Source organism: Myotis myotis, unplaced genomic scaffold (assembly GCF_014108235.1).
Source record: "Myotis myotis isolate mMyoMyo1 unplaced genomic scaffold, mMyoMyo1.p scaffold_m19_p_2, whole genome shotgun sequence".
NCBI lineage: Eukaryota > Metazoa > Chordata > Mammalia > Chiroptera > Vespertilionidae > Myotis > Myotis myotis.
In genome coordinates, this window is record NW_023416324.1 from 136,872,696 (window position 1) to 136,888,682 (window position 15,987).

General features: G+C 35.1%; 2 protein-coding genes across 35 annotated transcripts in view; one reads left to right on the top strand and one right to left on the bottom strand.

The window, feature by feature from the left end:
• LOC118675254 (ABI family member 3 binding protein) overlaps positions 1–2,275 on the top strand; it is a 257,719-nt gene extending 255,444 nt beyond the window's left edge. For all 28 annotated transcript variants that reach the window (XM_036347661.1, XM_036347632.1, XM_036347642.1 and 25 more), the window contains one exon: positions 1,055–2,275. In XM_036347661.1, coding sequence (XP_036203554.1) covers positions 1,055–1,170 — 116 coding nt within the window. In that variant the 3' untranslated portion in view covers positions 1,171–2,275. The remainder of the gene's footprint in view (positions 1–1,054) is intronic.
• Positions 2,276–2,612: 337 nt separating this feature from the next.
• Positions 2,613–15,987, bottom strand: part of TFG (trafficking from ER to golgi regulator) — a 32,010-nt gene continuing 18,635 nt past the window's right edge. For 4 of the 7 annotated variants that reach the window (XM_036347669.1, XM_036347664.1, XM_036347662.1 and 1 more), the window contains 4 exons: positions 15,312–15,479; positions 11,213–11,353; positions 7,832–7,930; positions 2,613–3,438 (listed from right to left, as the gene is read on the bottom strand). In XM_036347669.1, the coding sequence (XP_036203562.1) occupies positions 3,059–3,438; positions 7,832–7,930; positions 11,213–11,353; positions 15,312–15,479 (788 nt within the window). In that variant the 3' untranslated portion in view covers positions 2,613–3,058. The remainder of the gene's footprint in view (positions 3,439–7,831; positions 7,931–11,212; positions 11,354–15,311; positions 15,480–15,987) is intronic. The other 3 variants (XM_036347667.1, XM_036347666.1, XM_036347665.1) reach the window with 3 other exon arrangements.

The window sequence follows — 15,987 nt, forward strand, 5'->3', positions numbered from 1 at the left end:
ACAAACATATATAAATGCGTTCTACTTCAAGGAAACCTGAATAAAAGAGCAATGTTTCCTAAACTTAAATCATTCATATAGTACCTTTATGTTTTTTTTCAATACTGAGCACATAGGCATTTTTTTATTCCCTTAAAAAAATTTTAAAGACAGACTACCACAAATGGAAAAACAGTACTAGTATGTGCTTTCATTATATAAGTTCAGTTAAAATAGAACAATTTTGTTAAAAAAATGAATAACCAAGGTAATGCTGAAGACACTTTAGCACTAAGCTGCTTAATGAGGATTAAAAAGATGAAAATTAATTTACTTGTTGTCCAAGCAAGGCAGGAGAGTGTAAATTAAATGTCCATATTACTTGGGAATCACCAAGAACTTTGTTAGATACTTTAAATCATTTGACTAGTCTTTTCAGCAACACATTTTGTTCGCTGGCATCATAGAAAAGATGCCTTAATAGGATCTGTGAACCCATGAACCAGAAGTTGAAACTGGTATCTTATAGGAACTGGATATAAACATACTATAAATTGTGTATATTTCTATATTTTACATTCACAGAGAAATTTCGAAATTTTTAATCATTTAGTATAGGGTCATTGAAGATTCCACCTAAGTTTAATTCTTAGAAATTTAGCAAGCTTGATATTAGCTTTCTTTTGTTTCTTAGCACAGTGGTAAATAAATATAGCACCATTACTCTGGTCAGTTCTTCACAGACCACCATGAGTCTGTAATGTGCAGAAAGTACACTTTCACATAAGACAGAGTGTAGATGTGCTCAATGACACTCAGAAACACACAACCCTTCTGACTCCTGCTCCTTTCCAGCTTTGTTTCCTAGACACTACCAATAGTCCCATGCTTTGTTAAGGAGTTACAGATGCCCCTCATGTTTAGCCCCAGTTTCTACCTCAGGAAAGATACCATTTCTAAATGTCCATTTCTAAAATACTTCACTTCACTTAGAGTAACATTCAGCCATTCAATCTATGAGCAATGAAGGCAAATATATAACGTTGCAATTATTACAATGTACTTTCCCTTATAGGCTATTTCAGAGCAGTTCGCCAGGAACCTGTCCAATTTGGAGAAATCGGTGGTCACACCCAAATCAACTACGTTCAGTGGTATGAATGTGGGACCACAATTCCTGGAAAATGGTAGACGCTGCAATCGTGTTCACAAGTGCCTTGTTTCATCGTGGCAAAAAATAATTGCAAACACTATGGTATTTGTCACATTCATTTAAAGCTGTTCTGTTTACTATGTATAAAAGTTTAAAATCTAATTGATAGCAGTATTAGATGTTTTTATTAGAAAAATTGCTGAGAATATTTATCAGGTTTTAAAAAGTCATTTTAATAAAGCAAGATATTAACAGAGTAACATTTTCTGGGGAAGCTGGCTCCCTATTCATGGTATTTTAAGAGATTTTTTGTATATTATTTATCACAATGTTGTAATGTTTTGAGATACTTTTATAACAAAATTAACATCAAAAACTAATATACTTTTTAAAAAATGTTTACTTTTATTAATGTGTATCCTTCCTACTGGTGAGTTAATTCCATAAATCTCTCTTTGGTTTAACTTATTAGATCAGATTAACTTCAGCATATATATCTGGGGGTAAAATTCACATGTTTATTTAAACTTCAGTTTTTTAGCAATAGTTGAATATCTTTTCTGAATGTTTAAATAAACATTCATGTGAATATACATTGCCTCAAATATTTTTAAATTATTAAAAAGGTTTAGTTTCAATAAGTAAATTTCATTTCAGCTAAAAATAGAATTGAGAATGACATATTGTTTCAAAAATACACATTTTTTCTTACTATACTCAATTATATATTACAATATCTGAATATACTTTGTCAAACTATTCCTTCAAGCAACTGTCTTTGTACTGTTTTTAATATAATTCTAAACAAGTTGTATGAAGAAACTGAATGTGAAGTCTGAGCTCAAAAAGATAACATATGATGAGATCGCTACCATTTTACAGGATATTTACTATATTTTTACACATAAGACTTCTAGGAATGAATGTATCAAAAGATGTTTTCAGTCTAACTTAACCTGTACTGACTCAGACTCATTTTTATTTAAAAAGGTATTTTCCTCATTTGGAGAGGGAGGTGGGAATGCTGCATTGTTTCTCTCATTCTGAGAGGATCCTTTCAACATGCTTCAATTTTATCAATGCTACATTCTGTACTTTTCAAACAAGTAGAAACTGCAATAAAGAAATATAGTGTTTTTTTAAGGCTGAGTTCTTTATTTTTGAATAGTTCATCTCTATAAGGAAAATTACATTTATTCAGGATCTACCAAAATCCCCTTGTGTTTTATAATACTGTATCTGTTGTGTTTATGTATTATGCTAATCTATCTTCCTGTGACATCAATTTTAAAGTTTCACTGTTTTAAGCCAATAGTTGTTAAATGCATTTCTTTCAAGTCAGGACAAAAATCAGTTTCTCTGAATAGAAACTAGTCTAAGTTAGACCACCTATACTTTATTTACAAAACATTAGTAAGGATTTGTTTCCCACCTTTTTCTCATGAATATATAATTTTAGTGATTAAATTAAACAAGACCGTTAATTGATTCAATCATCTTTATTAACCTATCAATGTTACATTTTATACATAATATCTAGTTGTCTTTTCAAAGAGATCTATTTTTAGTACATCATGTTAATAGTACAAAGCCAAATAAGATGGCTAAATTTCAACCTAGCATTTTAATAACCTCTGGACAAGGCAAGCTAGAAAGTCAATCACTTTACACACATAAGAGTAGTGTTCCAAAATTACTAGGAAGCTGCTACACTTTTAAGCAGGGGAGGAAAAAAACTTTCATTTTGGTCTTTTTTTGTGTTCTAGCAAGTTATACTCTCAATTAACAGCAACAATGATATCATAAAAAATGCTCTGCTTTTTAAATTTCTGAACTTCAATACAAATTAAAATAAAATAATAGTATTGGAGTCTTTTGGGAGGCAAACAGCTACCAGCTACACTTCATCAATGTAACTGAGCTGCTTTATCGATAACCAGGTCCAGGTTGAGTATAGCCCTGACCAAAGGGAGGACGGTTACGTGCATAAGGGTTAGGCCCACTTGGAGGAGGGGTTATGGTACTTGCAGACTGAGTAAAACCTGGTCTTGGTTGATAGGCCCCGGCTTGGCTTGGAGCCATTCCAGGCTGTGAGGCAGGGGCCACAGTATAATTAGTAGGCTGAGAAGTTTGGGTAGCGTAAGTATGTGGAGGGTAATTGCTCGCCTGGTACTGCTGTGGCTGTTGAGCAGGCAGTTGTTGAGGCTGACCAGAAAAGGCAGCAGCTTGTGCTTGGGAAGTTGCTTGCTGGCCATATCCCTGGAACTGCTGAGGTTGCTGGGGTCCAGTCTGCTGACTATAGCCTGCTGAAAAGGCAAAATAAATAATGTATATACTATATTTTTCTGTTGATAAAAATTTTCCAGAGAAATAGCCTTTACTGTTATGGACCAAAAATGATGAGAAATTTAACAAACTTAATCCTAAGTATTTATATAACAAGTAAGGTAGTAGATTCTACCATGTAATCTTATTTCCAGACTAAATGACATCAAAAATTTTCTAAAAATTTTTTAAACCCACTCATCTTACATTGAAACCTGTATACATACATTTCTTCACTACCAACTGCTTCTACACTATATAATCCCTGAAAGCATAATTCCTAGTAAAGAGTAAATGCTCAAATGATAAAGCGCAGAATTAATGCAAAAGCTAGTCATTAGTCTGGTTTTGAGGGAAGGCCTATTTAACAACAGTACCAAATAAAAATGCATTAGAGAATTAATATTTTTAAATGAAACCATCGTGCTACAAATAGATCTAATTGTGATGCCTTAAAAGTTTAGTCACTCTATAAAAACTAAGCCACATAAGAATAAACATTAAGTACCCATCTTCACAACCCTTAATATTTTCACTTTTTTAAGATTTGGTATCTGATTTTTTTTTTTTTGCCTTTACAACTCAATATTATGATTTAGCAGTAATAACATAACACACAAAAAGCATACCATATTGCCCCACAAAAGCAAAATCTATATTCATTATTTACTAAATTGTTTTAAAAGAAAAAGTCTGCTTCACTAAAAACTTTTATCTCTACCATGAAACACACCTGCAGCTACTTGCAATGAAACCTCTCCATTGACTGGAATCCTGTCAGCATTAAATACCAGATACATAAGAAAATTATTAAAATATGTACAACCCCGCATTTGAAAAAAAAGGATTGAATGAATTTGTGTATATTCTGAACTCACCTTGAACCTGGGTTCAAAATTTACTCATGAAAGAAACCTTTTTGACATAGTCCATGAATAAAACTGGAAAAAGGTCAGAGGGAAACTGGCAAACCAACAGTGTCAAAAATGGTCCAATGCTACCACCACCACTTAGTCTCCAAGCGGAGTATTCAGTTGACTATTCCCATATCTCCCAATAAAATTCAAATTAATAGGACTAGTGGGATCAGAAATACAAAGACAATTTCAAAAAAGCTAAATTTTACTCAGAGTGGAGACCCTGACTAAAATCATTAAGAGCAAGCTTAATTATTAATAACTAAATCAGATATCTAATGCATTTTACTTATATTTTCTAAATACTGAACTAAAGTCAATTCATGATCAAATCTTGAATGTCATACTGTTTCTCCTATCTTCTACATAAAATTTTTTAACTTATTTTTTTATTATAAGATTATGAAGAAACAGATGGACTCAGCTTTTATACTGAAAAGGTCTGTTCAACTTAAGACTGTGAACAAAAAAACAAAAACAAAATTAAAACAAACAAATAAAAAAAAAAAACCTGCCTTTTCATCCTGGCAAAAACGAACAAAAAAATCTAAACTGGCTTTTTCACTAAGGAGTCTGGAAACAACTAGATCCTTAATTTTCTCTTAAGAAAGAGACTGACCCCTAAGGGCCTAAGATGCCATTTTCATTAGCAAACTAATAGAGTCTTTGACTACAACGTGGCAATACTTCCAAATTATATGTATAGTTTCCCTCAAACCACCATCCCCTCCCTTAAAAAATGACTAACTTTGGTGAAGAAACCAGAAATCATAAGAAATGAAAATTCTGTTTTGAACAAAGGAATAGTGGGGTCGTATGGTCCACAAAGCCTAAAATATTTACTATGTAGCCTTTTATGACAGAAAAGTCTGCCAACCCCTAGCTTAGTTTGAGAATGCAGAATGATATAGGGAAGTAATTAACAGGGAAGTAATTAACTGGAAAGTCAAGTGCACTGGGTTCTTATCTAGCACCCCCACTGAATGGCTGCATGTGTTTCAATGCACCACAACCACTCCCAACCCTAGTTGCCTCATTTATAACATGGGTGGATGGGACAAAATCAGTGGTCCCAACCTTGCTGACTTTAGAATGACCTTCAATACTTTCAAAATATCAAAACCTGAGTCCCACAAACTAAATGAAACAAAATCTCTGGGAGGAGGGCCCAGGTACCTATAACTTTCAAGAAAAGCTCTCCGGGTGCTTCTAAAACTCTGAGATTTCTACAAATTACATAATTTGTAACATTTTGATTTTTCTTTAATTTTAAGGATTTGCATCCTAAAAATAACCTTCCCTTAAATATCATAATCCAAGTTTAAATTCATTCCACCTATTTTATACTAGTGGCCCGGTGCACAAAATTCATGCACGGGGGTGGGTGGGTGGGGGTGGGGAGTGTCCCTCAGCCTGGCCTGCACCCTCTCCAATCTGGGACCCCTCAGGGGATGCCCTGTAGGATCGGGCCTAAACCGGTAATCGGATATCCCTCTCACAATCTGGGACCACTAGCTCCTAACTGCTCACCTGCCTGCCTGCCTGACTGCCCCTAACCTCTCTGCCTGCCGGCCTTCTCGCCCCCAATTGCCCCTCCCCCCACCAGCCTGATCACCCCCAACTGCTCTCCCCTCCTGATCACTCTTAACCACCTCTGCCTCGGCCCCACCACCATGGCTTTGTCCAGAAGGTCTCCTAGAAGGTCTCCCTGTCTAATTAGCATATTACTCTTTTATTAGTATAGATAATTAAAAACTAGCAGCTCAGGTTAAATCACTATACTGCAAATACAATCCAAATAAAAATTGCTGTGTGTGTTAAGATATGTCAAACTGCAACTAATGATAGAATTTTGTAGTCTAGTTCAGGGACAGGCAAGCTTTTTTTTCTGTAAAGGGCTAGAGTAAATATTCTACATCTTATGGGCCTACTAGAGGCCTGGTGCACGAATTTGTGCACCAGTGGGGTCCCTTGGCCTGGCCTGTGGGATTGGGCTGAAACCAGCTCTCCGACATCCCCCAAGGGGTCCCAAATTGCAAGAGGGCACAGGCCAGGTCAAAGGAACCCACCAGTGCACGATCAGGACCGGGGAGGGACATGAGGTTGGCCAGCCGGAGATGGACTGCAGGAGGGCTCCACGGCATGTCCGGCCCATCTTGCTCAGTCCCGATCAGCTGCACCCCAGCAGCAAGCTAACCTACAGTCTGCCCCCTGGTGGTCAGTACACGTCATAGGGAGCGGTTGAGCAGCCTTAGCATATCATTAGCATATTACACTTTGATTGGTTGAATGGACAACCAGACGACCAGACACTTAGCATATTATGCTTTTATTATATAGGATGATCTCTGTTGCAACTGCTCAATTCTGCCATTGTAATGCCAAAGCAGCAATAGACAGTACAAAAATGAATGAGTGCAGATGTGTTCCAATAAAACTTTATTCACAAAAATAGGCGACAAGCCATATTTGGCCTATGGGTTATAGTTTGCTGACTCCTACTCTAGTTTTTACTACAAAACTCCATAAAATAGAAATTAGGCAAGATTCAGATAAACTGATTGTAGCTGAAATTTGACACTTAAATGTTTCATTGTAAAACAAACAGTTGAATATGAACTCTCTAGCAAATGTAAAAATTACCTGAATTGTTATAATCACTATGTTTAAACTATACTAAAGTGATTTATCATATAAAAGTATGGATAATCTTCAATGGTCAGATGATAAAATCTCCAGGATGTCTATTCAAAACAACTATATTTAATGTTCTTAAACTGCCTGAATTAGGTTTTATACAATTCTAATTTTTTTTTTTTTACCTGTTTTTGGTATTCCTACATACTTTGGAGAGATTTAAAAATCTAAGTAGCTTAATTTGCTTATTTACAGGGCTGGGCAAAAGTAGGTTTATAGTTGTGAATACACAAAACAGAGTTAATAAAGCTATTATAATAATCATAACCTGCATGTCTTTTCCATACAAACCATGGTAAGCCTACTTTTCCCCTACCCTGTATTAAGATCACCTTTCCATGTATGAGGGAACTGTGAGTATTAATATTTTTACAGACACTAAGAGTACACTGGAATTATGAGTTACATTAATAAAGTGAAAAAACCTTGTACTTTTGCAATCTAAATTACCTAAGGGTAATCTGATCATATCAGTAGGAAATAGCTTTGTATTAAAAACTTTTTTATACTATGAGTTATTACAGAATCATCTATGACTGTTTTACTTGCCCACTGAAAAACTGAAATGTTGATTTATAATAAAATATTTATACAAAATATTTTAAAATAAATAAAACAAATGTTATTTCCCTAATAAATAAATACTACCTGCTATGACAATGTATTACAAATCAAGGAATTAAGAGGAAAGGATTAATGTTTAGTGAGTATAGCAAGAGCTCAAAAACCATGAGCCAGATCCTTCTGGACACCTGCTCACCTGAATACTGAATGCCATACTGCTGTGCTGGCTGCGGTGGTGCCTGTGGCTGCTGAGCACCATAACCAGCCTGCTGTGGGTACTGCTGATACATCTGACCTAAAAAAGACAAGAAGAAGAGGCAGGTTTAACTCAGTAGAAAAACAATACTTTTAAGGCACATTTAATTCTCTGCCCATCCAAACACATAAACATACTGAGTAACAAAGACAGAAGAATGTTTGTTCCCCTTTAAATGTCAATGAATAGACATTTTACAATTTAATGAATATTTAACAAGTGTTTTCAAACCCAACTACCAATAGGTATGTACTGCTAATGTTCAATAAAAATCAAGTGAGTCAAAAAATAAAAATCTAAGAGACACACATTAATAGCTCCCATATCTTTCCTAAAACACTGTATTTGTCATCTAAAGGTTTGAACCTTTTTTGGTTACCATATGAATGGACTCTTTGGTAGCAAGGAATTACAGTACATGATGTCTTTCATTCCAGACCTCAAAGACACCTTTGGCATTTTGACAACAGTTTGCTTTTCCATCATCTGAAGATCCTAGTCAATCACGTGGAATCTGATAAAGCCTAATTAGATCCTCAATGAACTTTTTAAAAATGGTAGACCTGTTTAACACTGGGGATGTGTACTTGGAAATGAGAGTACTATTTATGTCAGTAGACTACAGTTCCTACAGAGAAACCCTTCAGACACTTTTATTACCTGTGATTTCCAAACAAGTTTTTCGTGATTCATGTCTTTATCATCTTTACTACTTTACAGTTGTAATGGTGGATTTATCTCAATGTAATGCTTAGAGCTCTCATTCTAATATCTAGCTAGTATTTAAATCTTTAAAATTTCATGTTGACTAATTCTTTCAAAAATATTCAAACTATCTAATGTTGATCAAAAGACTGGGAGTAGCCTGGCTAGTGTGGCTCAATTGGGTGCACGTCATTCCATGCACCAAGAGTTCGCCGGTTCAATTACGGTCAGGACACCTGACCGTGGCACATGTTGGGCTCTATCCCCATTAGGGGGTGTGCAGGAGACAGCTGATAGATGTTTCTCTCTCATCGATGTTTCTATCTCTCGGTCCCTCTCCCTTCCTCTCGCTCTAAAATCAATAAAAACATATTTTTTAAAATGACTATGGTAAAATAGCATATTTTTGGCAGAAAGAGACAGCTACTAAAAAAAGTCAATGCAGCATCCAGTGACACTTTAACTGTAACTGAAGTGCAGCAGGCAGCCAGCACTCACTTGCTTCTGTTGCTGAAAATACATCTTACTACCACATGGCGCCTTTATACAAATAGTTAGAGCTCCACCTAGTGTTTGTTTTCAAGTGAAATGTGTACTTTTATGTATGGGCAATTCACAGAACCAACATTTAAATATCTGGAAGGCACCCTAGAGATGAGTAACTACAATAATTCTCACACATTTATCCACAGAGAATATGTTCCAAATGGATACCTGAACCATGGAGAGTACCCAACTATCTATCTATATACATATATATATATATATATAAAATGTTTTTTCTATGCATAGCTATGCTATAGTTTAATTTATAAACTAGGCACAATAACAGATTAATAATAACTAATAATAAAATAGAACAAATATGACAATATACTGGAATGTAAGTTATGGGAATGGCTTTGGGGCCATTATTAGATAAAATAAGGGTTACTTGAACACAAAGCACTGTGATAACACGACAGCAGGTATAACCATATACAGTGTGGGTATACTGAACAAAAGAATGACTCATATCCTAGTTAGAATGACTCAAAATTTTATCCTGCTACTCAGAACAGTGCGTAATTTAAAAATTACAAATCATTTATTTCTGCAATTTTCCATTTAATATTTCAGACCACAGTTGACTGCGGGTAACTCAAACTGCAGAAAGAAAACTATGGAAAAGGGGAAACTACTATACTTAGCCAATCGGCAGAGCTCCAAGAGTATAAATGAGGCACCCCAGTGCCTGCTGTCCTGAGCTTGTGGCACAATTCCCTTCACATATGGCAGCAACTTTTAACTGGTGTGCCACAAGACTTTTTAAAACATGCAATACCTGATTATTTAGTCAGGGAACTGACCTCTTTTCCCTTAGAGTCCAGTGGTTCTCAACCTTCTGGCCCTTTAAATACAGTTCCTCATGTTGTGACCCAACCATAAAATTATTTTCATTGCTACTTCATAACTGTAATGTTGCTACTGTTATGAATCTCAATGTAAATACCTGATCTGCAGGATGGTCTTAGGCGACCCCTGTGAAAGGGTCGTTCGACCGCCAAAGGGGTCTCGACCCACAGGTTGAGAACCGCTGCCTTAGACTATCAAATAAAAAAATGACAACAACCAACACAGCAATAGCTATCTGGTGTGAATGCCCTATATTGAACCATAAATATATGTCATATAATACAGCTGCATCTTATTGGTAACATCACAGATTAAGGTTGCATCTGATTGGTTAATTCTTGGTACCAGAAATCCTTATATGGGCACCTGATTTTTTTAAAAGTCACTTTGGAGCAAAAATAGTAGATAAATACTACCATTATAGTTTTTGTAAATAAATCAAAATTATACTTATTTTTTGTCAGGTCAGCAAAAAATCTATTTCTTGGTGTGAAGAATTATAGTAATTAGTTTATGTGTGCCATGAGATAGAAAAGATTGAAAAATCGCTGACATATGGCAATGACCCCCTTTTTATCATAATATTGTAATACTGAGCTTACAAGTTATATTTCATTCAGAATTAGATTTTCTTTTAAAACTACTGGTTTAGTCCAATTTTCACAATTTACAGTGAGAGAATATCAAAACCCACAGAGTAAATTACCATCTAAGCACACATCATTTAAAGAAAAAACATTTGATTTTAAAATACACTTTTTCCCTCAAAAGACATTATTAACAAAACTACCCTTAAGATAAATACGCTTTACTTCTATTTTAAAAATATTTTTAAATTACGAAAGTAATACACAGTTGCATAAGGGAGAAGGGAGAAGAAAGAAAGTAGCACCTAAATTAAAAGTATCACCTCAATGAGTCACCTCTGACCCCAGGGTCATCACGGACTGATATGAATCCTTCCAGATCTTTCACCTTGTGTTTTATTCACATAAATACTTTCTTAGGTTCTTTTTTCTTTTCAATAATCAGAAGCATACATAACATATTGTTCTATTTGGTGTGTTTTTTTTTACCCCAAAATATACCATATTAGTAAATCAAAATCTTTCCCTCCTGTGTTCATAGCATGAATACAAGCATTTACCATTACCAACAACGCTGCAATAAACATTTCTGCATGTGTACTTTTCTGCACATGTGCTCTAAGCTCTATTTTACCTTCACTCTGACCTGCTTGTGTCTGAGCTCCTGTATATGGTGGCTGTTGTGGCTGAACTCCAGGGGGATGAGCTGCGGAGGAGGAGGAAGCAATGCTGTCAGGCGTTCCTGAACGGTCTTCTGCAGGAGCACTGGGTGGCCCTGGATGGTCATAAAAAGTCAGTTCAATTTCTAATGCAAGACTATTCCCCAGCAAGCTCAATTCATAAGTATGGTTAAAAGAGACTAAAAATAAAAGTACTACAGAATAAACATATACGTAAATGCAGCATTTTACAGTTAATATATATATTTTATTCCAGGGGTCCTGAAACTACGGCCCGCAGGCCACATGCAAATACAAATATTGTATTTGTTCCTGTTTTGTTTTTTTACTTCAAAATAAGATATGTGCAGTGTGCATAGGAATTTGTTCATAGTATTTTTTTAAACTATAGTCCGGCCCTCCAACGGTCTGAGGGACAGTGAACTGGCCCCCTGTTTAAAAAGTTTGAGGACCCCTGTTTTATTCCTTTGCTCCAGTCTCTTAAGAATCCACAGCTACAACAGGAAATCCTTTCCTATAAAGTGCAGAGTGCTGTATTTCTGAGTAGTAACCGCCCCCTGCAAAAACCAAAACTCATCTCTGCAATACCAATGTCCTCCACATCATGCGATCTAGTTTGTAGGTCAACCAAAAGTATAATTTCATTCTTTAATGGGTCGGCACTGCCCATTAAAGAAAATACAACCCTATAGTTTGGTATTTAAGGATACAAACACTATTTCTCACAATTCCTTCTCACATGCCCCCTTCAGCTAAACTAATCTATTCCCTATTCCACCAATATATGTATTTTTTCTGCCTGCATCTCACTTACCACTATCCCTCCACTGCCCCATTTTCACGCATCTAAATACAACAGTCTTTAAAACTCAGTTATAACTCCACAGTTCTAGTAACACTTCTTCACCCATAAATACTTTTTCCTCTTGTGAACTTCTATAGAGCATACCTTTATTATGACTCTTACCAACTTCTGCCTTGCATTTCTGAGTAGATTCCATCTTCCCTCTTACTACAAGCTCTTTGACCAGGTTCCTTTTTGATTCTTTTCATCTGCCTCACAACCCCTACCTCTCTTATCCATGGAGCTACCCATATTGTTCCAAAATCATAAACAAAGCAGTAAATGGAGAAAATTCACTAAAGTTCCAATAATGTGACAGTCAAAAAAGACATTCTGAAGACAACTCGTGATATGTTTACTCCTTTAAGTTCTTTTTGTTTAGAAAATATAGGAGAGTGGTTAAAAGCACAGGTTTTGGAGGCAGACTGCCTAGGATTGAATCCTCGTACTTCCACTTAGTAACTGTTTCTGTGCCTCAGTTTCCACATTTGTACAAAAGAAATACTAATTCCTACTCCATAAGGTTCCTGGAAGAATAAGTTACAAGTGTTTATAAAAGTGATTATTTAGCAAGAGCTTATTAAAGTATTACCACTTACAAAGCTCCACATAAGTACTTGCTTGCTATTGCTAGTAGACTAATTTCCCTGAAGGCAAACACCTAACCCTTGCACTAATATATCCCAGAACTTAGCACTATGTTAGGCACACAGTTGGCAGCTAACAGTCCAGATCTGATGAGAACCTAAAGTAGGATTAACAGCAGTGGTAATACAAGAGAAACTGATGATTACCAGAGTAAAATGGCTGACTGCTCCTGTTTCACTGACACCTACACACATGTAGACAAATTCATACACACATCCCTCCTATAAAAAAGTTATTATCTTTAAAAAATGTATTACTTTGACTGCTCTTTTCTCCCTTGCACGTAATTAATGTACATTATCCAATCTGTAATAGTTCATCCCTCCTTCCCCTGTCCATTCACTATTATAGATGAGTTTTTCACCACATCATACCGGAATAACTACAAAGTATTTTGACATGTCTTCAACGTGTATAGTTTTTGTATTTCAATGCGCAAAACTACCAGAAAAAATGATCTGCAAATAATGTGATTGTATTAACCGTAATATTCTGGTCTGGCACATAATATATTCTAATAAAAAATTTTAAGACTGATCTCATATATAATTATTTACTCCTCTCTCTAGCATTTCTTGAAGTTTTAAATATAAGAAGCTGTAATATTAACTTGTTTCAGTTGCTTTAAAAATGTGTTTTTCAGCTGTGTGATTTGTCTATAGTCTTCTTTTGTCAAGAACATACATCATATACAAATATGAGTCTCTTCAGAATTTCACAATTCTCTCTAGTGAATAATCTCATAAAAGTACCAAAGAAAAATAAAATTAACAGACTGAATCTTACATTTCTTGTTAATAATGGCAAAGTAAACTAGTCGGGTAAACCATTCCACAGGTAACAACTAAAAACCTGAACAAAATAAAAGAAAACAACTATTTAAAAATCACTGAAAGTCAACCAAATGTCTGCAGAAATCAGAAGCGTTTACCCTCAGTGGGATTACAATGGGAAAGAAATGCAAGCCTTGACCTCTGCAGCTCGAAGAGAAAGCCACAGTGTTAACGTCATGGCTAGCCAAGCACCTAGAAATTTGAAGGCCAAATCCTTAAAGTAAGAGACCACCAATAAAGGAGACCAAAAATCTGAGTATAAACCAAGTCCCAAATTCCTAGCTGACCAGAGTTAGGAGTAGGGCAAGAGACAGCCAAGAGGGCTCAGAAAAAAAGCAGCTCCTAGAGCTGAAAGTACTGAGCAGAGATGTCAGCTGCCATAACTCCGTGAGAAGACAAAATGAGCAATTTGAGTCCATACAAGTTAACTCCCTGCTAGAGCAACAGTAACAAAAAAATTCTCAAAAGAACCAAAAAGAATGCCAAGTCATTACAACATATTAAACACGATGTCCAGTTTTCAAACACTATCAGGCATACAAAATATTAGAAAAAATGTGCCCATACTCAGGGGAAAAAGGCAGGCAAAAGAATGTGACTCAAAATTGGCCCAGATATTAGATATAGCAGACAAACATTTCAAAGCAGCTATTATAAATATTTTTGAAGAATTAAGTAAAATTACATTCAATGAGTTAAAATGAAATAATCTTAATGAATGTAAAGGTAAGCAATCTCAACAGAAAAAAATAAACTATAAAAAGAACCAAATGGAAACTCTAGAGCTAAAAGCAAAAAAGAATTCTCTAGAAAGGTTCAATAGCAGAATGGAAATGGCAGAAAGAACCAGTAAACTTGAAGCGAGTTCAATAGAAATCACCTCAACTGAAGAATAGAGAGAAAAAACAGTGAAGAAAAAAAAAAAGAAACTCAGAGACCTATGGGACAATATTAAGCTCTCCAATGTATGTGGAACCCCAAGAGAAAGAAGCAAAAAATGTTAAAGAAATAAAATATAAAAAGGAAGAAATCACAGTATAGATATTATTATAAGATTTAAAATATTCATATAGCCTGCCTGGTGTTGCTCAGTGATTAAGCATTGACCTATGAACCAGGCGGTCACAGCTCAATTCCCAGTCAAGGGCACATGCCAGGGTTTCAGGCTTGATCCCCAATAAGGAGCATGCAGGAGGGAGCCGATCAATGATTCTCTCTCATCACTGATGTTTTTCTCTCCTTCTCCCTTCCTCTTTGAAGTCAGTAAAAATACTTTTAAAAAGTATATTCATATAAAAGCATTTTCTATACTAAAGCAATTTAACCAGAAATGTACATTTGAATTTCTCTAATTTCAGATCAAAAGAGAGACCAAGACAGTAAATATAATTTAATCATGAAACAAATATGAAACGATATTATTTTTAAAAAATAAGATTTCTGATTTATTTCTAAAATTGATAAAATTTACCTAAACCAAATAGTGGTTATTCTATGAAGAGGAGTTTTCTACTAACTGGGAGAGGGTATGAGAATGCTTTCTGGGAACTGGAAATCACCTACATCTTGATATAGTTGGGGTTTTATATAGGTGTATACATATGTAAAATTTACTGAGCCTTAAGATTTGTGCACTTCACTATATCCAAATTATCCTTCTATTAGAAAAGAAAAGGGAGGGAAGGAAAGTGAGATCAAATGAAGAATGGGAGGAAGGAACTAACTTACCTGAAACCTGATCATCTGTTAAGCCAAATGCTGACATGACATTTTTACTGATTTCATCTTGGTTTTTTAAAGGATCAAAAGCTGACATACTTGCTGCCATAACCTGAGTAGACTGTTTTCCAGAAGAATCAGAAGCAGCAGGCTTTTCTTCCCTACCATCCATAGTATCTATAAGAGGAAAAAATCAAAAACTTGTTTCCATTTTATCTATACTCACTAAGGGCTAACAAAAAGAAGATAGGGAAATACAGGGTGGGGAAAAAGTTGGTTTACAGTTGTGAGCGCACAAAACAGTTTATTCTTGTATTATTATTTATTCATTACTATATTATTTCCCATACAAGCAACTGTAAGCCTACTTTTGTCCACCCTGTATAAAAGTATATATAGTGTGGAACGTTAACAGTATTTCTGAACACAAGATTGGAGATCATTCTACTTTCTTCTTTATACTTATTTACATTTTTAATTTTAAAACTATAAAAAATAGTGAAAAAGAAACACAAGATAAATAACACCTTTTTCAAAAAATTATATCAACATTTTTCCCTAAAGATTATCAGATGAAAAAATATATATAAGCTCCTTAACAAACAGAGAAAAAAAATTTTACTTTTTTTTTAGTTCTTGGAGCCCCAAGACCTATACCCTAATATCGGACACATACTGAACACTT